The following is a 27,161-nucleotide window of genomic DNA, read 5'->3' as shown; positions in this document are numbered from 1 at the left end:
GGATGCGATATTGTTTAAATATGCAGATAACGGCGCCCTTTCTCAGACAGTCTGTGCTGGAAGGCTTTCATAGTGTCGTACTTTGTTGTTCACATGAAGTTGTGTAAAAAATTTAAAAAGAGAGGTGGAAAGAGAAGTTCAAACCCTGCTTACTGTCTCACCTCCGTGCAGCCCGAAGTGGGTGTGAATGTCGGATCGTCTGTTGTTCGAGTCGGGCACTGATATTTGGTGATGACTGGCTCACAGTTATTTCAGTGTTTGTAAGAGTTGAGCTCTGGGCTGTGGTTGTCTGTGTACTTTTGGCCATATAGTGCAGTAGCTAAGCTTAAAAATGTGGCCCATGGAAGAGCTGTTGACTTGCTGTAGTGACAATCTGGTGTGCACAGCAGGAACTTTTTACCTCAGCTCTTTTGATTTGCCATCTTTCTTTTCCTTCTTTCCACGGCCTGTCTCAGCACGCCTCTCTCTCGTCCCGGTTCACAAGTTTTTGACCTCTCTGAGCACAAGTTGACGTCTGTTTATTTTGGCTTGATTTCTGAGGCTCTATCATGAGTTCACAAAAAAACATCACCATTAAAGATGTGCTTAAAGGACCAATGAGGACGCCATGGTGTTGAGTTTGTCTTTCCGTCTCCTGTCTCCTCTAGCCACTGCATCAATCAGATCCTGGAGAGTGTCAGTCACATCCACCAGCATGACATTGTGCACAGGGACCTCAAGGTGAGTTATCATGTTATAATACGCTATAATTATTGTATATAAGTCAGCTATGAATAGAGCTGTGTTGAGCATGAAGATGAAAGGCATTTGTGGAAATTCACAACAGGTCTAAACACACACACACACACACACACACACACACACACACATTCGTGCAGACGTCATGCTGTGACGTTAAGAGCAATTTAAGAGATGAGCGTCATCCCATTCTTTCTTCACCTGCGTTCTCTCCCTGTATCCCTCCCCTCTTTCCTCTGTCCCCCTCTTTCCTCCAACTCCCCCCCCCACTCCCACCTCCCCCCGCACTGCTGAGGACTGACGAAAGCAGACCAGCTGCTATTAATAGCAGGTCGGTGGTTGAGATGACGGCCAGTGACGATTTCCCCTGTAGCGAGACTGTTCACCCCGACCAGAAACAAACAGCACTCTGACCTCTTCAGCTGCGTCCTTTGATTTTAATAAAACAGGGAATGTAAGACAGCCAAGGGAGCTGAGGTTTAAACACCTGGATAATAGCATTTTTTGAGTCCAGAGTCCTAAACTTTAATAGTTTACTTAACAATCTGGCCCATTACTTTTATGTGACAGAGCAAGATTAAACCATAACTCAAGGGTAAGGAGACTTGCATGATAACATAATAACATCAGTGAAGAGCTGATTTAGAATTCATCTTAGAGCTGTCCGAGTAGAATAAGATGATTTTTACAATCTTAAACCTGCAATAACTGATATTTTTTGCCACTTGGGGTCAGCAGAAACAAGTTGTAAACATAACATCAATATATCACCGTTCAGGTTTTCAACTTGTCAACAAACAGTTGCTTATTTAATCAATTTAAGTCTTATTTTCACTCTTTTCGCTATTTTTGTTGTTCAGATGCTAAATACTCCACCATGTCCAGCAGCTAACTGTGTCTGTCTGCAGTTTGGTGCAGGGCAGGTTGTGCACAAAGAGTTTTTTGTGTTTTTCACTGAAAACAGCTGCCGGCTGCATTTCAAAATGACACTTTAAGAGCGGTGAGAACCAAACCAGTAAGGTTGTTGGCCAGAAAGCTGAACAATCAGGTGAAGCTCAATATGAAGCTCTGTAAAGCCGAGAGGAGCTGCAGATTAAAGGGCTTCATCACTGTGAGTTACCTGTTGTCACATTATCATTTGATATGTTGTTATTGTAAAAATATCAAACATATGTGCTTTAAAGCTACTTGAGGAGAAAGGTCAACTCTTAACTTAGCTCTAATAAATCCACTGAATGCTACCTGTTCATCACCAAACAGCAAAGTTAGCAACTAGTTGTTGAACACAGTGGAGGATTTAGCAGCTAAAATGTCGTAGTAAAGGCCAAACCAGAGCTGAAAAGAGAGTGAGCGGCCAGACACATTGCTCTGTATCTGCTGCATGTGCTCATAAGCAACTATTTGCTACCACAACTTGTGTTTACAACTTTCACTGCCCCCAGGTGACCAAAAATTCTGATAGAAGAAACCCTCCAATCATCTGACAGCTTAAAAAAGGGAATAAAGCTGCCAAAAATGACATCTGTATTGGAGCCATGAAAATACCAATAATGTCAACAAAGTGTGCCGTGAGAGAGTTGTGACATCACATTCGTCACCCCCCCCCCCCCCCCCGGGCTTCTTGGGAGGGCCACTCACTGAAGGGAAAACAAGAATTAGAGAGAAAGAGTTGAGTGCTGTTGGCTGGTGGCAGGCTGGGTTGCCATGGTAACTGTAGGGTGAGGTCACCCGGCTGCTGCAGCGCCAGCGTAGGGACTCATTATGCCACCTCCCATCTATCCGTCTCTATCTGTCTGTCTCTCTCCCTTTGCTTTCACTCCAGTCCTTTCCCCTTTTCTCTCCCTTTCCTATTGTGTCACCTCTGCCCGATAAAAGGGGGGGAAAGGATAGGAGGGAGAAAGGGATGGATGGATGGATGGATGGATGGATGGATGGATGGATGGATGGATGGATGGATGGATGGATAGGTAGGTAGATAACTAGATGGAGAGAGAGAGACTGACAGATGAGAAGAAACAGACCAGGAGCACCAAGACAGTTGTGTCAGACATCTGTCTATCTGTCTGCATTTGAGGCGTTCATCTTTGTGTGGACGGCTAACCACTGCAAGACACACACACACACACACACACACACACACACACACAGAGCATTCACTGGGTACCAGTCCATCAGATGTGGTATTATCATGCATCTGATCACAGCCCTTTGCATCTGCATCTACAGTAGTATGTTCACCTGGAGACCCTGACACCTGGAGAGTTACGTTATCTCGATTCTGCCAAGTCTAATATGCAAATTAGGTGGAAAGAGGCAAACAAGGTTGGAGGTCAAGGGAAGCAATGTACCTATAAGGCTCAAGGCAAGGGCCACCTGACAAGTGGAGATGGCTAAAGGCAGCCGTAGGCTAGTTTTTGGTATTCTTGCTCATGAGGCTAACATTATTTGTACTGTAAGAAGCTAACTGTTAGCAGTGGAGAAGCGTGCTAGCACTAGCATGGCCACCACAGTCGGTCTTTTGGCCCTTATCGTGCACATCGTTCCCGATTGTCTCTTGATGCAACACTGCTGTATGGGCTCTCTGTTTTCCTATGTCTCCTTTGTCGTCTGTGGCTTTTTGACAGGCAGCTTGACAAAGAAGGAGCTGTCAGAGTTTCGTGACCTTTCAGCATTAATGCAGCCAAAAAAACAAGTGAATTATGAAGAAAAACCTAAAACGCGTGAATCTAGAACAGCTGTGCAGCTATAACCAGTAGCTGACCTTACATCAGGTTACACTTGACCTGACGTCTTTCCTCAGTTTCTTCTTCCTCTTCTCGCTTCCTCAAGTGAGAGGAATTATAATATAAGGAGACGCGAATGAAGAAAGCAGTCAAGACAACTGAAACACAGTTAATATGTTCTAATCCTGACTTTTTGCACGATTATGTGATCAGAAGGACAGTGTCAAGACGCTGTGTTAAATTCAGTGACAGCTGACTGCAAAGGTCTTTCCTTTAGGGGAAGCCTTTGTTGCCTGTTTGACCAAATCATGCCTCATTACTACTGTAGATGTCATCGTGCTCCTGCAGCTCATCCAGTCATGCAGACACACAGAACATTTCTTGAAGGAGGGTACATGCTGATCTCTTTTGCCCATAAATGTTTTTTTCCCCTTGTTCCTCATAATTGTGCTCCAGTTAATTTTGTGGCATGCAAAACTTCAGAGTTTATCCAAGGAGAAATTTCACAGCATTTCCTTATTTTCTTTTCTGATTAAATGACTGATGTCTTTTACATCTGCACGTGGAAATAAATAAACATTAGCTAGCAATGTCTTAAATTTGAGGCTGCCGTGTGATGAGCCTTTACATATATATATATATATATATATATATATATATATATATATATATATTTATATTTCATCCTAAAGAACAGTTTGTCTCTGTGTTGCAGCCGGAGAACCTGCTCCTGGCCAGTAAGATGAAGGGAGCAGCGGTGAAGCTTGCAGACTTTGGTCTGGCCATCGAGGTGCAGGGGGACCAACAGGCATGGTTTGGTAAGAAATTATAATAATTTTAAAGTTTATTCTCTGTATTTATTGCACAGGTCCACTTTCAGCAGCAGTGTGAGCTTCAGCAAGAAAACCACCATCATAATCTCATAATCAGAGAGAATACTGTGCATTATGCCTTATTTGTATTTTCACAGGTTTTGCGGGGACCCCAGGATATCTGTCCCCAGAGGTGTTGAGGAAGGACCCGTACGGAAAGCCAGTGGACATATGGGCATGTGGTCAGTTATTCAGATTTCACCTTTTCTGTCCATTTGCTTGTTTGTTCACTAATATTCATGAGCGAAAAGATGCCTCTGAAAGTACGTCTTCGATGCATCTTGTGTTTTATGTGCAGTATGTTCATTTTGTGTGTGTGCCAGGTGTGATCCTGTACATCTTGTTGGTGGGCTACCCTCCGTTCTGGGACGAGGACCAACACAAACTGTACCAACAAATCAAGGCCGGAGCATATGACGTGAGTACTTCTCTCTCATTCTTGTAGTTAACTCATAATATTGAGTCAGTTTTAATAGTTGTGCAGCGTTGAAGGCCAGCATGGCAGCTGACTGAGGATTTCCCTGTGACTGCATGTTTATTTTCCATAAGGACACAGTCGGACACACAAACTAGACAAAACTATTTGCCATTGCTCACACTTTTCTGGGAGTTAGACATCCTCATGACCCCCAGTCTCTGCCCTGGCTGTGCAGGCTTCAGTCTTTAAACCCACTGGGTCCTGTTTGATGGTGAAACTTGCACCGCTGCCTGCTTTGGCAGAAAAAAACATGCTGATGAGGCCAGAGAGAGCGAACAAAATCTTTTGTTTTGTGTCGTAAAACAAAGGAAAAGCTGAGGGAAACTACAGAGTAGGTGCACTAATACAATCAGTACAACAACAGACTCGTATTATTGTCATTCCTCTGCTGCTCTGGGTTTATTGGGAGTACTGAAGTGTTGTTTCTAGTTAAAAAATAATGTCAAACAAAGAAATAATAATGTAATAATTAAAAATAATAATATTACATACTTAAATTAATTCCAGTCAGTCCTTTTTGCTGAACTCTTTATGGATATCAAGCTACCATCAACTAAATTTTCATGTATTCCACTTTTACTGTGAAGGAAGCACTTGCTTTACTGATGGAAGTGAGTGGCTTGCACTAGTTAACAGGGGAAATAAGAAATAAATGCCTGGCTCCCTCCACCACTGAGGTACATAAAGACCATATATTTGATCCTTTCTTAATGTAAAAATATTGATTAGCGCAGCTTTGATAAATGCCCTTGTTTCATGGAGCTCATATTGGCGGGCTCATCGCAGGCTGACTGACTGAGCTCCATCTGTGTTCATGAAACCTGAATTCTAACTCACAATCTGAATCATAATTTATGTGAATGAGGAGAAACACGCTCCAGATGAGCCCTACAGGACACCTTCAGTTCACGCCTCACACTCTGAAGTCTGTCGCGCAAAGTAATTTAAAAATGTAATTTTAGTTTTTAATTGCTTCCTACTGTTATTGCCTGATTTTCATCTTGCTGTAGAAAAAAAGTGAAACACTACGAGAGAGCAATGGGCTTATTTATCAAATGTCATCATCCTCTGGGAGATGGGAATTTATTACCCGTATTCATTTTCATAATTGGAAGCAACCACATCTAATGAATGTACGTATGAGCGTTGATATGAAGTGACTGTAACAAGCACTGTAATAATCTGCACTATCATCACTGTCACACAGATACCTTGAATCTTGTTTCTTTTCTTCCCGTCAACTGACGCTGAAATGTTTGAAGTTAATGTGTCCCGACAGCTTGCTTTGATTTTTAGCAGTAGCCGTGTTTGCTGGCGTTTTGTGCTGCCTGGACTGGAGGGATGAGGGTGGCAGCTTTGGGTAACTGGAGTGAGAGAAGCTATGCTGATGTTGGCTAATGAAGGGCTTCCTGCACTGACTGCAGCTTTTTCCTTACAGTCATTGAATTGATTTTTTTTTTTTTTGTATCATAGCGTTCAAGTAATCCATCGAGGAAAGACATTAATCATTGCACTGTTCCACATATTATTCATGTTCGAAAGAAAAGAAAAGATAGAAAGAAACAGAGGATAGTAACAATAAAGCTACAGTACTTATACAATGTTTGTTTCTTGGCCTCCATGCATTGTCCAGATAAGTGCAAAAGTATCTGTTTCACAAGCTGTGTGTCCGTCAAGGAGTTTCTAAGCACATTTTGAGCTGGCCAATCAAATTCCTGCAGACATCTCTCCATTTTTCTCTCAGGTGCTTAAGGCGACTTGCGATGTTTCTGGTTTTTAAACATTCTTCTTCTACTCTTTCTATTATTACTCATGCATAATGTAGCTTATCCCACAGACTTGTGATAAAACTAAGTTTTGTGCAGGCCAATTTATTCACTCGTTTATGGAAAGCACTTAATTCACATTCTTGTTTTTTTTTTATGAAATTTCCAAATTTCACCTAAAATGTGATTGACAATAGATGAAAACTTGGCTACAGAACACCAGATTCAATAAGAACACTGAGCTGTGAGCTGTCTGCGTATATTCACTGCCTGGTTTACTAATCATCAAAAATGATGATTGTTAGCATAATTGTTAGTGCATTAGGAAGCATAGGAAATGAAAAAGAGATAAAATGCTATAATAAGACAAATCAAAGATGCACACAGTATTCCCAAAGGCATTCACCAGGCAAAGAGTAGGAAAGCAGCACATGGAGACGGTGTCGAATGGACATTAATACACTGAAATAAAGTTCAGTAGCAGCCTGGAGTGATTTTACAGTTCATTAATGGTAAAGTTCAAGTTTAATGAACACAAAACTAAACTCCCCGGCCAGTATTCGTCACCTCGTCTTCAGAGGCAGAGAATCCTTTCCTAAAATTAAGAAGACAGTCGCAAATTGGTTGAAAATCAGCAGAATACAGAACGTACCTGAAACGCAGGCTGCTTCTCTAACCTGCTGCATGTGTTTGATGAATAAATACAGCATTTTTGTTTGCACCTGAAACACAAAATCCTGAGCAACACTGGCTGATCCAGCCATGTGTATTACTTTAAAAGTATATATGAGTGCGCATGCATGTTGCCTTAAGCCTTAAGTTCTGGCATCAAATGTTCAATAAAATCTTAATGACAATGATATATGTTCTTAACATCCTTTCTTCTTTATCTCCCTCTTTCAGTTTCCTTCTCCAGAGTGGGACACGGTGACCCCCGAGGCCAAAAATCTGATCAATCAGATGTTAACGATTAACCCTGCCAAAAGGATCACTGCCGACCAGGCCCTGAAGCATCCCTGGGTCTGCGTAAGTCACACTCTTCGTCCTCCCTGGTCTTCACTTCAAATGAAATCTTTTCTGGCTGGTAGAATACTGGTGAAGATGTCCATGCCAGCTTTCTGCCTTATGAAGCAGCCATATGATTTCTGAATGGCAGGACGTTAAGACCAGCAGCTCACACACTCACACCCCAGAGTCCCATTGTAAAAAATGTCATTTTTGGCTCTGCTTTTCAAAGCAGCACAGTCACATCGAGTAGCCTAGTGTTCAAATAATGGACGGCTAAACACAGAGACCTACATCGTGTCCTCAGGCAGAATTCATGGTTGTGGCTCAAATGAAACACATTCAGACTACATGTAATAAAGCAATAAAGGTATAACAGGAGGCCGTACTTGTGGAAATATGTGGCAGTGATTGACTGATCATATCCTCTGTGTTACTAGAGAAGCTTTATATTATGGCCATAAATACTGCAATACCCATGAGTCTCCATCGCCTCACAGGAACCAATCAGAGCTGCGGAGAATTCAAAACACTGTTGTAAACAAACACACGCATAGATGTCGAATGTATCCGAAAATGCGATTAGCTGTTTATAGTCTCACCTAATGTTTTAATGCTCACAGGCTTGTACCTTCAACTTCTTAATGCTTCTTAATCATTTTACGGATGATTCATGCCCGTCCTGTAGATACGCTCCACCTGTGAGTCACCCAGCTCTAGGAAACAGGAGCTCGTGCCCGTTATTTTCATTTATCAGGACTCATTTAGAATTGATTATATAGGAGTGACAGCAGTGCCGTCCCATCCGCAGTGCACTGATAACGGCGCTACGTCGAAGTTAGACGTATCTGTAATGTTGTTTCTTCTCTTCTACTTACAGCAACGCTCCACTGTGGCCTCCATGATGCACCGCCAAGAGACCGTGGAGTGTCTGCGGAAGTTCAACGCCAGGAGGAAACTTAAAGTGAGTGTGGATGCAGTCTCTCACACACCAACACGCACTCACACACACCTAATGCAAACTCAGTTTAATGCTGATTTTCGTCTCTTTAGGGAGCTATCCTCACAACAATGCTGGTGTCCAGGAACTTTTCAGGTGAGCTTTGGCAGCGATGCTGATCACACATCACGCATCAGGAGACAATGATTTGATTTGGCCCATAAACTCTAAACCAGGGCCCAGTGCTGTTGATAAGATATTGGAGTGAACCAATGCGAAGAAGCACCTGGATTTAGAGAAACCGACAGAAGACAAGTCTGTTTTGTCATTGTATCCATTAATAATGAAGTTTTGTACACTTTGCAGGTGATCACTTTCCCCTGATCTGATCTCTCATAGAGGCCCGTTGATTCGTTTTGCTGTTCTGCTTTACTTCCTGTCTGCGATCCGTCTTTTCTTCGGCTTCAATCTAGTCCCCTTAACCGCTCATTTTGATGCCTCTTCATATTTGCTTGTCAGCTTTGTCTACAGTTTTGATTTCGCACTTCAGGGTCTTGGCTTGGATTTCCTGCTCGTAAGCAGTTTGATCAGTGAATACACAGTGCTCTTTTGATTGAACATCCAATTTGTGGGCTAGACGATGGCCTGGCGAGCTAATGCATTAATGCTATTGGCCCTGTTTATATGCTTTCATGTAAGTAAAGCAGCTCCTGTGGATTAGAGCCAGCTACTTTCTACTGGTCAAGATTGATCTGGGATGAAGAAAGCAGACAGGCCAGACCTCTGAATTACTTTAAACCGTAGGCATGTTTATCAAGTTAACGTCCACAGGAGACGCAGGTATTTTGGTGCTGAGAAGATTTCCCGTCTGCTGCCTCACTTCATCCTAATAAAAAGGAGTTAGGTGTCAGAAAAACACTTTCTGGAAACCAGTGTTTTGTCATTCTTGTCTAATGCCCTGACTATTAAACTTTAAGAAATCCAGAAATTTACAAGGCTGTCAGACTTTAGCGAGGCTCTTGTCCCCCCTGCGCCTCCACATTGAATCCCTCTCTGTCCGATAGTGGGACGGCAGCACACCAGCCCTGCCGCTACCACCAGCACAGCAGCAATGGCGCAGGAAGGTACGTCTGCTCGAGGGGTTGTCAGGCACTGCCAACTTCGTACTCAGGCTATTGGCATGTGGCCTGGGCTGCTTGAACCCCTCCACCTGCTGCCTGCTGCTACTGCTCACTGATGGGCCACTTTTGAATGGTCGTCATTGCACTGGGGCATCTCACACACACACACACACACACACACACACACACACACACACACACACACACACACACACACACATGCAAATGGAAGCCACAGACGAAGCTCAGCTCTTGACCTTTCGGAGCTGCTGCGTGTGTCGATGCTCTAATGAACAGAGCTCCTCTGCAGGACCGGCTATTTAATTTCCTGTGTTGAGCACAACAGCCATTTAACTGACACCCAGCATGACCCTCTGACCTCCTTCCAACCACCGCGTCTGCCACACAGCAAAGCTCTGTTTACACATATCTACATTAACACGACTGGTGCAGGCTGCAAACGTTTTCCTCTGCAGTGCAACCATTTTAACCTTTTATATTACAAATATATATAGACAAGGCAGCATTCAACCTCCGCAACACACTCCCAGTTTTGCCTCCTTTGAACTGGTTTGTATCCACAGTACTCGGCAGATGCCCAGTCGATGCCTGCCTGTGTTCGCTGCAACCTTCCCTCCGCATGGCTCTGGCACTAACAGCCAGCCAAGCATGTGTATGAGCACACAGTACAGTACAGTATGCCAACCTGCATGGGAAGCTGGATAAACCGAATGCACAGTGTCCTTTGTTATCTATATTTCTTTGTCTTCTCACTCCTGCCTGCTCTGTTGTCTTTTTGTGAACAGACTAGACCACAAGACACCTAAAGGTGTCAGTATGCTTCAGACAAAGTGCTTATAGGATCGTGAAACAGCGCCTGAAACCACCTCCACTCAGACTTTTCCAACGCTGCGTATGACATATGTACATTTTATCACTATCATATAAATGACATTCTGTATAACAGTTTTACATGTAGGAAACCCTACTGCTAGTGGTGTTAGTAGGGTGTTTTAAAGACTTTTAAAAAACATTATTCATGTTCTGGTTGGTTGTACAGGATCCACACTTTAAGTTACCTTGATGACGTTTAGTCTTAAGGCCCTTTTAGAACCAACAATTTGAAAAGCTCGTCCTCTTCCTTGAAACTCATTGATACAGTTCATTGCGTAGCATCCCTCTCTGTGACGGCTGGCTTGTGGACGAGTTTGTGTGAAGCATACTGAACCCTTTACAGGTGAATGTCGGTCACATGACGGGGCGAGCCGCTTGCTTAAAAGCGGTTCACACAGGAATTTTGATGGTTTAAGTGGATGCAGGTTGTTAATTAAGGATCTTGATTATAATAGTATTCCTTCATTATTACATCCAGTATAAAGAAGGAAAGGACAATGGTTTTGAGACGATGTTCAGTCAGTGAATTGAAGTGGGAATGAATCCTCAGATCTTTTTAAAATAGACTGACGTGAATGCTGCATGCCGGACATGTTGTTCAGCCACCGTCATCGCATGAAGCCACCACCTCTGTGAAAATGATGCCTTTTAACGTACAGTAAAAGGTGTTTGTGCCTGGAGTGTGTCACCTTCAGCTTTCAGTTCAGATGTTCAGATGCAGATATTAAATACATCACTGTTCTCTTGCCTTCTTCATTGCCCTCCTTCCTACTTTATAAATGGAAGGTAAGGGAGGATTGTCGGACATGACTGACAGAAATATGAGTGTTTATACTGTGAGAGTGTGTTGATTATTATTTCTTTATCTGTGTGTGCATGCGTTTGGACATTTCTATTCAGTTTCCTGTTAAGTTGTGTGTGTTGCTGTCATTTCTATGTAAGCCTGACTTTAACTGTGTGGGCAGGTTTTCAGATGCATGCACGTGGTGTTATGTCTGGGGTCGAGACTAGAAGGCTAACAGACAGCTTCACTGATCATGAACTGGCTGGATTATTGTAGATGGCGTTTGATGGGGCAAACTACGGTGGCCTTGAGAGCTCAACATACTGCAACTGAAGAAAACACATGCAAATAGACACAACTCAAAGAAATGTATGCATGTAGCACAGACGCACAACATCACGAAGTGTTTCCAGGGGACACTAATAAGTGTTGAATACGGCTGGGACATGATCGTTGTTGCTTTGTGACTCATTGAAGTCGGTGGCTGTTGCTGGAAAATTAGCAAAAATCTCAGGGTATTTGTGGCACAGCAAGCGTGGCCCAGCCATGTACGGACGTGTTCGTCACCTTTTAGTGTCCCCTAGAAACAGTTCCTGTTCGTCTGTGCTGCTTTCAGTGTTTCTGTGTTTGATTGAGTTTTGTCTCAATGTTGTGCATGTGTTGAGCTCTCAGGGCCACCGTAGTTTGACCCTAATGAATTTTTCTTTTTTCTGCCACATTTCTTAAAGTTACTCCAGCATCAGTGGTTCAGTTGACAAGTGGTATGTTTTCTTTGGTGATATGAAATCATTTCAGTGAGAATCACAAACAGGTTGTTTTAGCATGATTTTCCCCCTGGAGGCCTTCAGGAGGGAGGAGGATGGTCAACTGGTTAACTTATTTGTTGCTTTTCTGCAAGCAGGAATGAATGTGCATTAAGAAATGTTTAAAAGAAAAAGTAAATGAAAAGAGAAATTTGATACTTGATCTGATGAAAATTAAAAGTGAAATAAACAAAAGCCTTAAATGGAAATAAGAAACAGAAAATACAAGAAAAGCTTAAAGATACATTTCTTGATTGTTTTTATTTATTCTTTTTTTTGGGGGGGGGGGGGGGGCTGAGCAATGGTGCCTTTAAATGTTCAGTCTTCTTACTGTTGATGTTTTGAAATTAGCACGGAAATCTATGGAGGCTAATTTCTGCCAGGAAAACTAGAATAAGTTAAGAATGAGTACTCATGGTCAAGATTATGAGACAGTTATTGGAATTGTTCTCTCATAATCTCGACCTGCTATCAAACAGTTTTACCTCACTGTCCCACAGACTCTGTAACAAAATCACCACGTGCATATTTAAAGAGAAATTAAAATGAAAAAGGGTACGTGGCTCCAAAGCTAAGTAATTATAGTTAAATAATAAAAATGTTCCAGAACCTTTAATCGGGTTTCTTGGTTTTAAAAGCTCACTTTTCATTTTCAGTTTCCGGATCATTAATATCAAATTTCCTTTTAAACATTTGACTGATTATCCCCAGGAGGGTTTCGAGTTGCTCTGACCCTAACCCACCTTCACTGGACTGTCTTTTTCTCTTGTTTGTCCCGCCAACTGACTTTTCTCTTTCTTTCAGCGTGCAAAACCTTACTAAACAAAAAGTCGGACGGTGTGAAGGTAAGTTCTCTGACCCGTGAGGGTGAGTTTCATTGACGTTACTCTTCCTGTCTTACTCTTCCTGTCTTCTTCTGTTGGTCTGTCACCCTAACTTCTCTCTATTAACATGTATCTTTTGTATTATGAACACATGGAAAAGCTTTATGTTCTTTAAGTTGGGTTACCTCTGTGCTCTGGGGCTCATTTCTTAGTTTCTCTATTAAATGTGATGTAAAGATTTTTGTGGCTCAATTAAAGGATTGATCTTAAATCTAAAGTAGCTGTTTGATCATGTTCACGAGCTAGCAGGTAAAGGTGGGGCACTGGTAATGCAGATTTGAGATTAAAGTGAAAGTAAGGACGATGACAAGGATCAATACGCCTTTAAATGCTGTTTGTTTGTCTTTGATTCACAGCGATTCGAGCTACCGTCATGTGTTTTTGTTTTGATCGTCAGTCAGCGTCAATGCATGCAGTGAAGCGCCATGATCAACAAGGGCCAAAATACAATTCCCATTACGTACAGTAACTTAAACAAGAACTAAACCCAACATGAAACAAAGTGCACAACCAGTGATTGAGACCTTTCAGCTCTCCTTCTGTCCCTGTAGTGTTTTTGCAGCTGATTGTTTTTTTCCTTCTGAAGCCCTTTGTCTCATCGTTGTTCCTCTGTAAGCTTGTGCAGCTGTTTTGTTTTTCTCTCTTTCTGGATCAATCTGGCAGCTTCACTTTTTTACTATTTTTGATTAGCTCCTTGTTTCCCGATGACCCCTTATTTTTTCCTCCTCCTCTCCATTGCTGTCTGTCAGAAAAGGAAGTCCAGCTCGAGTGTTTGTTTGATGGTGAGATCGGCTCCTGTCGTTTTCGTTCATTTCTCATTCTTTGTCTCTCCTCGTCCCTCTGCGTCTTTGTCCCCTCCGGTCCACCCATCCCTCCTCTCTGTTTCCTTTGGTTGTTTTTTCTTTTGGGCAGAGATGCTTGAGTTGTCGTCTTGGACAGTTTTCGTCTTGTCTGATTTCTGTCTATCCAGCATCCTTGCATCCCCTTATAAGTGCCACCAAAACCATTTCAACTCCAATCACACACACACACACACACACACACACACACACACACACACACACACACTCACACTCACACTCACCTGCTTCCAGTTATCCTTACGTCTGACCCATCTGCCCATGCAGATCAGGCATTTTGGCTTCACAGCAGTGAGGGGACATTTTAATCATTGTAAACACTCATTTCCCTGTTTTAATTATTACATATTTACTGTCCGCTCATTACTTTTCATTTGAGTCCCCCCCCTTCCTGTAAATAACAGCTGTCTTGGACACCTGCAGATAAACACTGACATTGAACTAGAGACACTTGAGTCCTGACTGCACATCAGAAGCAGTGTTCAAAAAGTAATAAAGTAAAAATACTTTGACTTTTTAAGATCGTTCTAGTAATTCTGTAGGAATTTGGTCTACATGCAGATCTTTTTCATTAGTTGTTCTTTTACATTTCAAAATAAAATTGATGCTTACATTGTTTGTTACTCGATAAAAAACTGTATCTGATGCAGTACTGATACCAACAGGACACCTTTCAGAAACCTGACTTAAAGAAATATAAACATGTTCCTCAAAGGTTGTCTAAATGCAAGATGCCAGACAGGAACTTTACAATAAAATACAGTCTAAATTTGTCAGTATAGATAAACAGTTTCAGTTCTAAATAACTGGCTGCTCTCAACATTTAAATTTGTTGCTGTTGAGGAAAAAACATGAAGTCTTGTTTGGATCCCTGGATTTGGGGACATCTATGAAAGGCAACCAGTTCCTTTGAACATTGTGCTCAAACTGTTTTAACAGCACGGAAACTGTAGTGAATAGTTAGCAGGTGGAAAGGTTTCTGTCCTCAGGTGGCCTTTAGTCAACACATATTCTGAAAGAGGAGGAGATTTCATAAAGTAAAACCTGCATGTTTGTACTTCTTGATGAAACTGCAGTTTGTTGGTCTCAGTATTGCTCATTAGCCTTTCAGTTCCTAATAGACCACAGAGACAGACAGAATGCTTTCGACAGTCACGCTGGGGTATTCGCTGGTCTCAGAGTTGTGGAAAAACAGCTGAAAAACCTCCCAGCACTTTGCTCTTAACCTTTTTATTGATGTAATCTTCTCGTCCACACCACTTAACTTCATTGTGAGAGCACTGATTTACATTCAAGGAGCTTCTCTTTTCCCCTCAAGTTAGCCCGAGGCTGAAGGGAAAGTCCAGCTCACACTCCGTCTGTGATCTGTAGCTGCAGCCTACGCCTCCGTTATGCCGCTGAACCACTGCTCTGGCTTGCAGGCTCCAACAAAATCAGTGAATTTAGGATTACAAGAGAGATGAAAAGCTGACGCAGAGATATCCTGAAGTTTAGCCTGACTCACGTTCCAAAAACACTAGATCCTACATTTCCCATAATGCAACCACTACCATCTCTTTGTCAGTCCCTCCCTTCCTGGTTTTTCAAACTCTGCACCCGTAGTTTGTAACACAGACTTTATGTTGAATATTTGTCGTCTCTGATCATGTGACAGTCTGATTTGTGGAGTTCAGAGTTTCCTTTTTCTTGAAATTATTCGAAATTATTACTTAAACACATTGTGATCGCGTTCAAATGTACTTTTGCTTTCATTATATCAGTTGATTACCTGAGAGTGCAGCCAGTAACCCTGACATAAACTCATTTTTCTAGTTTAAACTATTTTATTTACTCAACGGTGTGCATCACTGCACTTGTGTTCGTTCAGTTCATTCAGGAGACCATTGAAACAACAAAATGCTGCTGAAAATGTGTTTTTTATTCCACACAACAGCAGTCTTGAAGCCAGACTGCTCAAAATTTTCTATTTTGTGTTTTTTTTTTCTTTCAAATTCTTTCCAAATCTTTATCTTTTCTTTTTTTTTATTGGCAAGCCAACGTTTGATTGAGGTTTGGGCCGAGGGTTGAGTCATCAAAATTCAGTCACAGTAATGAACAGTTTGCTGGAGACAGTGGGCTGATCTAAGCAGCTGCAGTAATGCTGAGATGGGCTTTGATATTGACTTTGACCTCACTTTGCCTGAGCTAAAGGAGGGAAATCGCGTACAGCACATGCCTTCACACATGCACACACGCTCTGTTCATCACGATTAGAGGAAAACCTGTCATCAAGGCCTTTCACTGCATGCACAGACCTGTACTGGTAGCCATTTTTCTAAACTCACTTCCTGACTCAGTCGCACGTATTCTGGCTGCGTTGAAATGGAGCACCAATCGCTTGTGTGCTCGTTTTAGATACAAACTTGTGATTCCTCTTTTTATCCCAGCAGATGTTTATTTACCGACTTAACTGAGCTGGGAAAATACCTAAAATCCAGTCTAGAAACATGTTCATTGTTTTAAAATGCATTTGCCAACTAACCTGTTTTTTTTCTTTATCTTGTTCAATGTCTGCAAAAGCTGCAGACCTTAAATGCAGGCAAACACCAGGATGCTAGATTCAATACACTGCTTTATAATAGAAATTAAAACAACTCAAGTCTGTTGTTGGAGCAGGACGCTTACAGTCATCTGTTTCTACACGTTCATGATGATCAAGAGAATCTGGTCGTGTTACGGATTAAACAGATTATTTTTAAGGGAGTAAAACAACAACTTCCCTGCAAAGTGCACAAAGCAGCAAGGTGCAGACGATTGATAAGGATGTGCAGATAATCTGCTAAGCATTGAACGCCGCTCCCAGATTGTGCACTTTTAAATCCAATCACTCACAATATGTGGAATATTGATACTGGCTCTCTTCCTGTTTTCCACCTAAGAGTCCCACAGTGGTGAAAGAGCCAGCAGGATCATTCTGTGTTGTGTTTCTTTGCCCCCAGTCGCAGGGAAACAACAGTAAAAACAGTGTAGTAAGCAGCAGCAGCACCAAAGACAGCAGCATGTCATCTTCAGCACCAATGGTACCTCATCTCTATTTGGTTTCTTTCACATTGCTTTTTATGGCATTTCGTTTCCATCCTTTCAGTGTTCAGTTCAGTCTCCTCCTCATCTTTTTGTCACATCCCACGTTAGGTGAAGTCTCCTCTGTAGTCCGTCCTCTCTCTCGTCCTTCATCCTCTGCCTCTTTGCTTCCGTTCTGAACAAAAACTGTGACGTTGGATTTTGCCGACTTTAAAACTGAACGACTGGTCCGTGCCTTTGAGTGCCTCTCCTGGCTTGTGTTTTACCCAGACCTCCTGTAGACGCGTTCACACGCACTGACAGGTAGACGAATGACTTTCATTTTGCAGTACAACAGCAGACACTTCAATCAAGTTCTGCTCAGCCACATCCTGCTGACTCCTTTGTGTGTTCAGCTGTGTCGCCTGAGCTTTGGTACTGCTTTGGAAAACAGGGTTATGGCAATTTCTTGGAAAGCAGGGTTGAACTTCTGCTCCATCACAAGGCAGACACAATATGGGAATTTTCAATGCTGAGGACTTCTGGGTAAAACAGGAGCTGGAGTTGGTGGGTGACAGAGAAATCATAATTGTACGAGGATGCAGCCCCTGCTTTCATATATGTAAGGAGCAATAACGTGCAAAAGAGCTTGAATAAGGCAAGAAAATCTCAACTTAATGAAAACCAAACCTCTTACTGAACTCTGATATTCAAATCAAAATCATGCTCTTACAGCTACGTACAGAAGTTACTTCTTAAATCTATAAAATGATTGGATGATCCTGGATTAATCCAGTCTGATACGGTATACGTGGAAATATAAGATTGTAGCAGTTACTAAACGGACATAAAACATAGTTCAGACAGTTTAAAGGAACGCTCACTCCTTCTTTGCAGAGAGTCCAATTAGACGATCCACGCCACTCTCATGTCTGACGTTCAGCATTTAGCCAGCGTCGGGAGGTGATTAGCTTAGCTTAGCATTAAGACTGGAAGCGGAGGGAAACAGCTAGCCTGGCAACAATTGTTCCAGCACTTAGCTACATAATCTTTGATTAACTAACCAAAGGGAACAGAATCCACCTACCAGCACCTCTAAGCATGCTAATTCACACACTGGAGACTCATAATGTTGTCAGGCAGCCAGCACAGACTCCAGGAAGTCACTGCTCTCAGCCAGTCTGACAAAAACGCCCCATAAGACCAAAATGTGTCATTTTTATGCATCAGTTTCTGTGTGGTTTAAAGAAACAAGACACAGGGTGTTAATAAGTGAGCTTTAGAGGTGCTGGTATGTGTATTTTGTTATCTTTGGACAAAACCAGGATTACCCCCAGTCCTCAGCCTTTGTGCTAAGCTAAGCTAACTGGCCGCTGGTTGTGGCTTCAAAGTCACCATACAGATGTGAGAGTGGTATCGATCTTCTCACCTGACTCTGAAAGAAAATATACATGATGTCCATTATTTTCTACGTGGTGCCAGTGCTGAATTCTGAACACCAGCGAATGCTAAGCTACATGCCAAACCAGCAAAATTGAAATTGTATTTCCTCAGACCGGTTAAAAATTCCCAGTTGACTGTAAATTTCAGATAATCCGGCGTCCTCATAGCTAAGGGGCTAAGGCCAGGAACCGCAGTGTCCTGTAATGAAGGCTTAAAATGCCCCCAATACACTTAAAAACCTTGAATTTCCCCATAATCATATGCCACCAAAGGGGCTGCATGTTCTATGGTTGTAGCTCCTGGACGTCGGGTCCAGTGTTGATCAGGATCAGGAGCCTGAGTGTGTGACTCACTGACTGAACCAGCATACTGTGGGTTTGTTTTCCAAACAAGTTGGAGCTTTTGAATTGCTTTGTGCTGAATGTTTCTGTGACAGGGTCAAGGTTGAGGATGAGGAGCGGTTACACAAACATGATGCAGCGTTCACCCCATGATGGGAAAGATTCACATGGTCACAACTCAGAAATGTTCATGGCATCAGACAGCTCAGGATGGTTTTCAGTTCATCAAACATTTGAGAATCTCGCTTTTTTACCAGAACAAAATTTCCAGTTCTTCTCAATGACTTTTTTTTATAAGCATTAATAATAAGCATCAGTGTTGACATTCAGTTCAAGCCACATGTGTGTCCTCTAAGTGAACCGGGTGCTTTGCCAAAGCTTGTGAACTGCAGCAGCAGCAGCACTTCAAAAACACTTAAAAATGCTAAACTGTGGCTTCAGTTTACAGTTTTCTGTATTATTCTGACGCGTTTTGGAAAACAGGCCTTCATCAGACCTGACAATGATCACTTATTCTCTTATTATAACTTCTGCTCTTATGAAGGTTTTTTTTTTAAAATAAGTCAGCATTATGCTGCGTTCAGGTGCAGTCTGGAAATCATTTTTCTGAATATTTCGACACCGCATGAATGCAGGTTAAGTAAATATAACGTCTTAAATGAGTCCAGACTCCAAAGTTCTCTGTTTTCAGAACGGTTCATGAATGCATCTGTGTTTGTTTGCTTTTCAGATACTATTTAGCACCACGTTGGATATTTCAGAGCTTTAATATCCAACTTTCCAGATGGACACTGAAGCCAAATTCATTTCTAAAATTGAACGCTAACTTTCCGGTCACGTGAACGTGGCGTAACACTCACACTTCCATGCACACGCAGTCACTCCTCCTCCTCAGTCACGGCCCTGAATGTGTGTCTAGCAGCTCTGAGTGTTTGTTCGTGGCTGTTTTCATGCATTTTGGAGACTGTAGAGAGACCCTGTAGGCCACAGTGCTGGTGAATGGGGAGCACCTTGACATCTACAGTCATCTATTCGACCGCCGTCAATGCTCCACGGCCTCTGTACTGTAGCTCCTGTGCTTTGTTTTGGTGTGCAAACGTGTGTGTTTCGTATGTTTGTCGCCATGGAATAAGTTGGTATTCCCTGGCATCTTCCTTGGTAACCCCCAACCCCCTCCATCCCATCCCATCCCATCCCTGCATGGTAAAGTGTCTCCTACCTCCCCCCAGGAAGCCCAGACAACTGTTGTACACAACCCAGCTGACGGCACCAAGGTAAGCCCGTCTTCAGTCACACCACGAGCCCCCAGCCACCACTAACACTAGCAGGTAACTCATGGAGGATTTTCTCTGAATATACTGTGTTTCTCTTCCTGATTACCAGAAGGGATTTCACCAGAGAGTTGAATCCTTTGAACCCCCAAATCAGGAAGTGGATCAGTGCAGCTCACACCTGTAATGAAGGTGCACCATTATGGAGCCACTGCAGAGTTTTGGTGTTTTGGTCCCACACACAAGTCCTCCAACACTTGACAGCTGGCCAATCAGGGCTCTTGTTGCTGCACTGTGGGTGGGACCTGATTGAAATTTTAGGCTACTGCTCATCCAGGAAACAAATGAATTAGGATAACAATTCGATTAAATTTAAAGGACTTTAAAATAGACAGAAATAGAAAGTGTGAAAGTGAAAGTGTGTGATCATTCTGGTGCTAACCTTCAGGATCCACACAGATCATTTCAAAGTTATATGAAAGAGAAACTCCTGCATGTACTACCTTTAAAGCCTCACATGCACACTCACATCTGTGTCTTCAAAGACTAATATACATACAATAGGCACAATCTGTCCTGCTGCTCGCGCTCTTATGTTGCAGAGTAGTATCACTAGATGTTCAAATGCTGCTACACGATTGTATTTACATTAACACGTCTCTCACTCAGACTTCGCTGCTTCCTCTCGAGGAGCAGTCGCACATTGACTCGCACAAACACGCTCCTTCCTGTTAGGTTTAGCCACATGATTTCAGATAGCTCACACTCTTTGTAGCTCTGATATGTGTGGCTCTCTGCGCTGCTGCCCTGGCTGGTTTGTGCTCCTGGGAGGGAGTCGTCCACCCGTCCATCCATCTGTCCGTCAGGTTGGCTGTCTGTCCAGAGCTTCCCCACCCGGTCTCACTTACACATTTAAAAAAAAAAATGTCTTGCTATTCTCTCCTCTCCCTCTTTGCTCTACCTCTCCCTCTCCATCTGCTCCTCTTTTCCCCTCTCTTTGTCCCTCCTTTCTGTCTGACAGGGCTCCACAGAGAGCTGTAATAACACAGAAGAGGAGGAGATGAAAGGTAGGAAAGGTACTTGTCCAACTTTCACCTACTCTGCATGCTCACTTTAAATCTTGTCCAGGTTTTGTCGCTCTGTTAAACTCCAGATCGGACAGAGAAATGCTACAATAACTGTCTCTTCACTTTGCATTTGAGGGAGTGAGCGTCTGCCGGGCAGAGCTGTCAGCTCAGCTCCAGTCAGGGTAGTGGAGGCTTGGAGATCCACTGACGGGTCGCTTTGAGCATCTCAGGAAAGACAAAAGGGTCGTGAACGGTTGCTTGTATGGAGACTGATGACGGCGCTGATGTCTCTTCTTGCTGTTGTCTGCGTTTACGTCTCTTGTGCAAACTGATGACGTGGTGGTGAAGTGGTTATTAAGAGAGCTTTGAAAGCAAACGGAGGGTCACAGACGCTTTGTCCTCTTTCTGTGAAGTTGTCTGAAATTGTCTGGTTTTGCAGGAGTGATGTGTCAGTTCATTGGATTGAGCTTTTCCACTGAGCTTGATAATTTCATATCATCATTAATCCATTTTCAGAAGAGAAATTTAAGCTCAGTTGTGCAAATTGATTTTAAGTAAAATCACAGAAAATCACTTTTTTGCTGTTTTTCTATGATAGTGTCCTGAGTTTTGTTTGGTTTTTGACTGTCCAGACAGAGCAAGACATTTGAAGGCATCACCTTGAACACCTGAAAACATTCAGCCGAATCAAAGAAAATCAAAATGCCAGCAGAAGTGTGTGTTTCTCAGCTTGTTGTGGAATTTATCTGCCTCCAAGCGGCCGAAACATCGTCCATCAAACAGCCTGATGCTGAAGGTGTTTAACTTAAAGCCACCATCGAGCATTCACCTGCTGGTGTGCGTGCGTGCGTGTGTGCAAGCGTCACACGCTGCTTAAGCCTTTAATTAGTCGTCTTCAGCTGGGGAATGACCCTTTAATGTTTTCAGGTGAATGAAGTAGGACAGAGCCTCCTGCAGCTTTCCAGAAAAGAGTTAATCCAGTTACTTAAGGCAGCTTTCTGTAGGCTTACCAGCACTCGATATTATGGTGGATCATCACTGACATGCAATCGAGAGGCTGCTCTTCCTGTTTTCTGCCTCTCTCTCGGATGTAATGCATTTATTTTAACTTGCCTTGGATGAAAGCATCCGCTAAACGAACGTAATGTTATCTCTCTTGTCTGCTCTGAAATACAAACTCAAACAGTGCGAGGATGCATCAGCTCCTCCGTGTGCAAAATCAGAGTGAAGTCAACAGAGGGAAACGTCTCTGAGATGAAGCGCAGGCTGGCACGCTGAAGTGAAGAGGAAAATAACCAGAATGTCACATTCTGCAGCTACATGCCACAGCTCTGCAGCCTGTTGCACCAGCTGATCATCAGGTCCTCAGTTTGACGTTAAATTCACACTAGATTCCACTAACTTTGAAATACACGGAAAACCTGCTGAAAGTTGGCGATTTTTGCCAGAAGACCAGTTTGTCTCTTTTTAAGACTCGATGCCAACTGAGCGATGTGTGAGCGTTTTGATTTTCCTGGTTTTTAGGCAATGACTTCGCCAGAAATGGTGCGAAAATTTGTGTGGCGAGAAACATGTATGACTGCTGCAGAATCATTTGACCCAGGAACGAATGCTGGTTCTGCCCTTTTCCACTGGAGCCAAAAGCCAGATGGTAGTAGGTGTTCATGGTTTTCTGTCCGCTGTGAAAGAGGCCGAGTCGACCGGTGTCGCAGAGTTCTGATAAAGGAAATCATGTGGTGTGAGCTGCACTTCTCATATCGAGTGAACGCATCATAAAAACCAATGCTCTGCCCTCATATACTCCAAATCGGTGTCAATACTTCACTTTTAAAATACTTTTGATTAATCACGAACTCTTTCGTAAACCCGCTTCCAGCCCACGCCGCTTTCAGACTCAGCTTGGTTTGAACGCAGCCGGAGCGACGGGCTGCTGATCTCCACGTGGCCTCGATGCTCGTCCATAAAGCCTCTTAAAGGTTTTTCACTCTGGAGCACAAGTGAGCTGAGAGGTTTGGCTCGTCCAGGTGATCTGTTTCTTCCTGTCTGCTGTCGCACTCAGCTGCCGGTGTGTTGTGATGAGGGGTTTACAATACGAGGCTGGAGCGTCCAAACGGTTCAGTTAGAGGTTGATGGATGAAAAAGCAATCGTTTTGATAAGTTTGAAGCCAAAATCAGACCTCAAATCTTCTCAGATGTGATGATTTACTGCTTTCCTCTGTTTTTATGTGAATTAAAATGTGACACTTCTGCAGTTTGAAGATGTCACATTTGGCGGTTTACTATGAAAAATAACTAAGAAAAGCAGCAAATCTCCACATTTTAAATGCTGGTTCTAGCAATTTTTTTTACCTTCATTTGTTAAAATTTGTTTCTGCATTTTGTCACTCAGCGGATTTGGGTTGTCAGTCGACAAATCAATTCATGGACTGTTGTTGTAGTAATTTTGAACATTCTTTGCCATTGTACTGACTTAACAATCGATTCATTGAAAAATGATTGGCAGATCGATTGAAACGTCCTCTCAGGCTCCCTGTGAGTGAGCGTCTGTCTGTATTTGTGTGTCTGTCTTGCGTCGGGGGCAGTGGCCGACACAGACAGCGCAGGGTTAAGCCAGAGCAGCACTGTTGAGGAACAGACGCAGACCCTCCCTCCTCACTGCCCTCCGCCCTCCTGTAAGTCAGCAGACGTTTACCTGATTCAACCTCTGTCCTGACCTTTCCTCTTCGACAAACTGAACACCTCCTCCAGATAAAGCCTGACCTCTTCTCTTCCCGCCAACACACTGCACTTGTTCCCCTCCTGTGCTGCCATCTACTGGCACTCAGGCCTGACTGCAAGCTGTTATTTCAGATCTCCAGCTGGGTGTCTGAGGTCTCATTTCCTGTCATCACGGCTTCAGATACTGTGTGCAGAATATAACCTGTTGAATGGAAATAGTTTTATGGCTTCTCAGCTTTGCTAAACATAACTCCACTGTCCTGGGATGACTGCACCCGCCTGCAGCTCGTCCCCTGCAGGACGCTGCTGTCAGCCCCGGTGTCCCTCAGCCCAGTCCAGCTCAGAGCTCCCGTCCAGAACCAGAGTCCGCTCTGTCGCCCCCCGCAGGCAGCAGCAGCAAACTGCAGCAGAGTAAGTGCCGGGCAGGTTGAGCACTGCTCAAAGCAAAACTGTTTCTGTGCCACCTGATGGCAGAAGGTTTGAGCACTCGGTGGACTAAGCTGACTTTATGAACAGCAACATGCAGGCGTGGAGGATTTGCTAGCCAGCTTTTCTGGCTCAGCAGCTGCATGTTAGTTCAAAAGTGGACAAATCAGCTTCAGTGTGCGTTCATCTCTGCTGGTTTGATCTGATGCTCAGCGTGTTTGCATGCAGTTTGGACTTTTCTGCTGTTGTGTTTTCAGAATGAACATTTCTGGACTGTTTCTGCTGTACTTGTGTGATTGATTGCCTTCGTTGGGTTTGTTCAGGAACACATTGCAGTGGATTGTGTTGTTGTGGGTTTGTGTGTGTGCACAGTGAAAGACTTTTGGGGTTGAGACAGTTTGTCTTAGTTTGTGTTTTGTGTTTGTTGTATCTTAATGGATTCTCAGCCGTTTGTTTGGAGCTGTGATATCTTGAATTTATTACTTATCTCAACCTGATTCCTGCCTGCAGCAGGAAGTCAGCCGCTGAAAATCCACCAGTGTTGTTTGTGTTTCCATGAACAATTAGTTTTAGAGAGGAAAGGTCTGATGATTCTGATGTGAGTTATTATTTGAATGTGACTTTTGGCCTCTTCTTAAACATTTTCAGTGAGTAACATGGAGCGTGGGTGGTGTGTTTTGTTCAGGGGGAGCATGAGGAGTGTTTTTACACGTTCAACTTCCAAATGATTTCTGACGGTCTTTAACCTCCTTTGGTTGTCTTCCTCCTCCCTCTCTCTCTTCAGCTCGTAAACAGGAGATAATAAAGATGACGGAGCAGCTGATTGAAGCCATCAACAACGGGGATTTCGAGGCTTATACGTACGTTTGCAGATGAAGCTTAAACGCTGAACCTCTTCGTGGTTTTGGCAGTTTTTTGCCTTGTTGACAACATTTTGTCACTTCTAACACAAAGACACTTAACTCATTGTTGTGTTTTCCTCCGACAGGAGAATCTGTGACCCTGGACTGACTTCCTTTGAGCCAGAGGCTCTGGGAAACCTGGTGGAGGGGATGGACTTTCACAAGTTCTACTTTGAGAACTGTAAGTGGCTCCTTTTGGACATATTTCTGAGTCTTCAGTCCTCAAATTGTGCTGAGTTGCACATTTCCATCCCTACAGTGCTGAGTAAAAACAGCAAGCCTGTGCACACCACCATCCTCAACCCCCACGTCCATCTGATCGGCGAGGACGCCGCCTGCATCGCCTACATCCGCCTGACGCAGTACATGGATAGCCAGGGCCGGCCGCGCTCCTGCCAGTCGGAGGAGACGCGTGTGTGGCATCGCCGTGATGCCAAATGGCTCAATGTGCACTTCCACTGCTCAGGAGCACCGGCTGCACCCCTGCAGTGAACCGACAACCCAGGCCCAGGTAAAGCGCTAACACCTCACTGTTATGACCGTCTGGAGGGCGCAGTGACAGCGTCGCGCTGCAGCCAGGCATCATGGTGCACTGTAGAAGCTCTCCAGTATACTGCAGACGCTGACAGTGAACGCTCAGTCTGTAATGAAATGGACACATTTCCCACAAACATGATATTTAATGATTTTATTATCTTTACTTCAGCTTCATCATTTCAAACCAATGTGAAGGATTTACGGAGGATTTGAAGGAATAGTTCAACATTTTGCAACACACACTCCTTTGCTTTCTCTCTGAGACTTAGATGAGAAGTTTGATACCACTCTTACATCTGTGCATTAAATATGGAGCTTGAGACAGGATGTGATTAGCGTAGCTTAGCATAAAGACTGGAGGTGAGGGGAAATGACTAACCAGCCTCTGTCAGGTGAAAAAATACACCTGCTGATATCTTTAAACTCAGCTTTAATCTGTACCTTGTACCTTTTAAACCGACAGAGCCAGGCTAGCTGTTTCCCTCTGCTTACAGTCTTTATGCTAAGCTAAGCTAACCACATCCTGATTTCTGTTCATACATAACAGACATTAAAGTGATCTAACCCTGGATCATCTCAGTCACATTTCCTGATGCACATGTTTGGTATCCAGCCGTGCAGGTAGTTCAGCTTTTCTCCGCTGAGGCTGAGAGATTTCTGCATTAACAGAATGCAGCTGAATGGAAGTTCATTCATGACACGACATCCTCTGGACCACTTTGCTTTAATGAGATGCTTTTTGGCATCTAACTTCAAGTCGAACCTTTCCCTCTTTATTCCTGGTACAGTCTGCCACGTTGCTCCATTCATCATGTTTTTATCTGCCGAGCTCCAACAGCAGCGCCTGCAGTTCCTTTTTACTCCTCTGTGACCTTTTTGTGGCTGAAACTTGCACAAAAATAAAGCTGGAATGACCTTTTATAGTAGTTTGACTCACTAAAAGTCAACTTCAGGATAAGAAAACTAAAAAGTTCCTTCATGAGGCTGTTGTGTCAGACCTCCCTTCAGACTCAACTACAGATAACGCCTCTGCACGGCTGGATCCCAGCAGGCTGAAGGCAGGATTTCTTTGTGTGTCATTTACAGGCAGTTTTCACACTAACCATCGTGTCCTTCCTTCTCCAGCTTTGCCTGAACTCTAAAGCTGTTTGGAGCATTTATCCTCCGTGGTCGGATTGGTGCCTGGATCCTGGCCGGGAAGAGGCTGCTTGGAAAGTTGTAAAAACACAAAAAGTGGGGAAAATACATAATAAATTAAAAAAACAAAAAAAAAAGAAAACCACAAAAAAAAGCATATTTCAAAAGCTTGACTGAATGACCGACCAACACCAATCCAGTCCAACCCTGTCTAGATGAGGGTGGGGCCCGGCTGACGTCGGCCCCTTTCTTGCAGATGGTGCATGCTTCTGGTGGCGACACGGGGTGATGCCGTCCTGGTCCCTTTTCTCCCATGGCCTTTATTTCCCCGTCTTTGTTTTGTCTGCTGTCTGGAAAAGTATTAACATGTTAAAAGATATATATAAACAGAGAAACATGTACACTTCACACA

The 27,161-nt window shown here is 43.3% G+C and overlaps 1 protein-coding gene across 29 annotated transcripts in view; it reads left to right on the top strand.

Annotated features, from left to right (window-relative positions):
• Nucleotides 1–26,958, top strand: part of camk2g2 (calcium/calmodulin-dependent protein kinase (CaM kinase) II gamma 2) — a 60,670-nt gene extending 33,712 nt beyond the window's left edge. Inside the window, exons 6-22 of one of the 29 annotated variants that reach the window (XM_070977365.1) lie at nt 648–720; nt 4,177–4,279; nt 4,432–4,515; nt 4,657–4,751; nt 7,481–7,603; nt 8,463–8,546; nt 8,636–8,678; nt 9,587–9,646; nt 12,929–12,969; nt 13,758–13,790; nt 16,847–16,927; nt 19,921–19,965; nt 20,984–21,038; nt 24,958–25,033; nt 25,162–25,256; nt 25,335–25,586; nt 26,738–26,958. In XM_070977365.1, the coding sequence (XP_070833466.1) occupies nt 648–720; nt 4,177–4,279; nt 4,432–4,515; nt 4,657–4,751; nt 7,481–7,603; nt 8,463–8,546; nt 8,636–8,678; nt 9,587–9,646; nt 12,929–12,969; nt 13,758–13,790; nt 16,847–16,927; nt 19,921–19,965; nt 20,984–21,038; nt 24,958–25,033; nt 25,162–25,256; nt 25,335–25,567 (1,324 nt within the window). In that variant the 3' untranslated portion in view covers nt 25,568–25,586; nt 26,738–26,958. The remainder of the gene's footprint in view (nt 1–647; nt 721–4,176; nt 4,280–4,431; nt 4,516–4,656; nt 4,752–7,480; nt 7,604–8,462; nt 8,547–8,635; nt 8,679–9,586; nt 9,647–12,928; nt 12,970–13,757; nt 13,791–16,846; nt 16,928–19,920; nt 19,966–20,983; nt 21,039–24,957; nt 25,034–25,161; nt 25,257–25,334; nt 25,587–26,737) is intronic. The other 28 variants (XM_070977336.1, XM_070977338.1, XM_070977341.1 and 25 more) reach the window with 28 other exon arrangements.
• The last annotated feature ends 203 nt before the right edge of the window (nt 26,959–27,161 follow it).

This window comes from Chaetodon trifascialis, chromosome 13, assembly GCF_039877785.1.
Source record: "Chaetodon trifascialis isolate fChaTrf1 chromosome 13, fChaTrf1.hap1, whole genome shotgun sequence".
NCBI classification, from domain to species: Eukaryota; Metazoa; Chordata; class Actinopteri; order Chaetodontiformes; family Chaetodontidae; genus Chaetodon; species Chaetodon trifascialis.
This window is presented reverse-complemented; position numbering and strand designations above follow the sequence as displayed.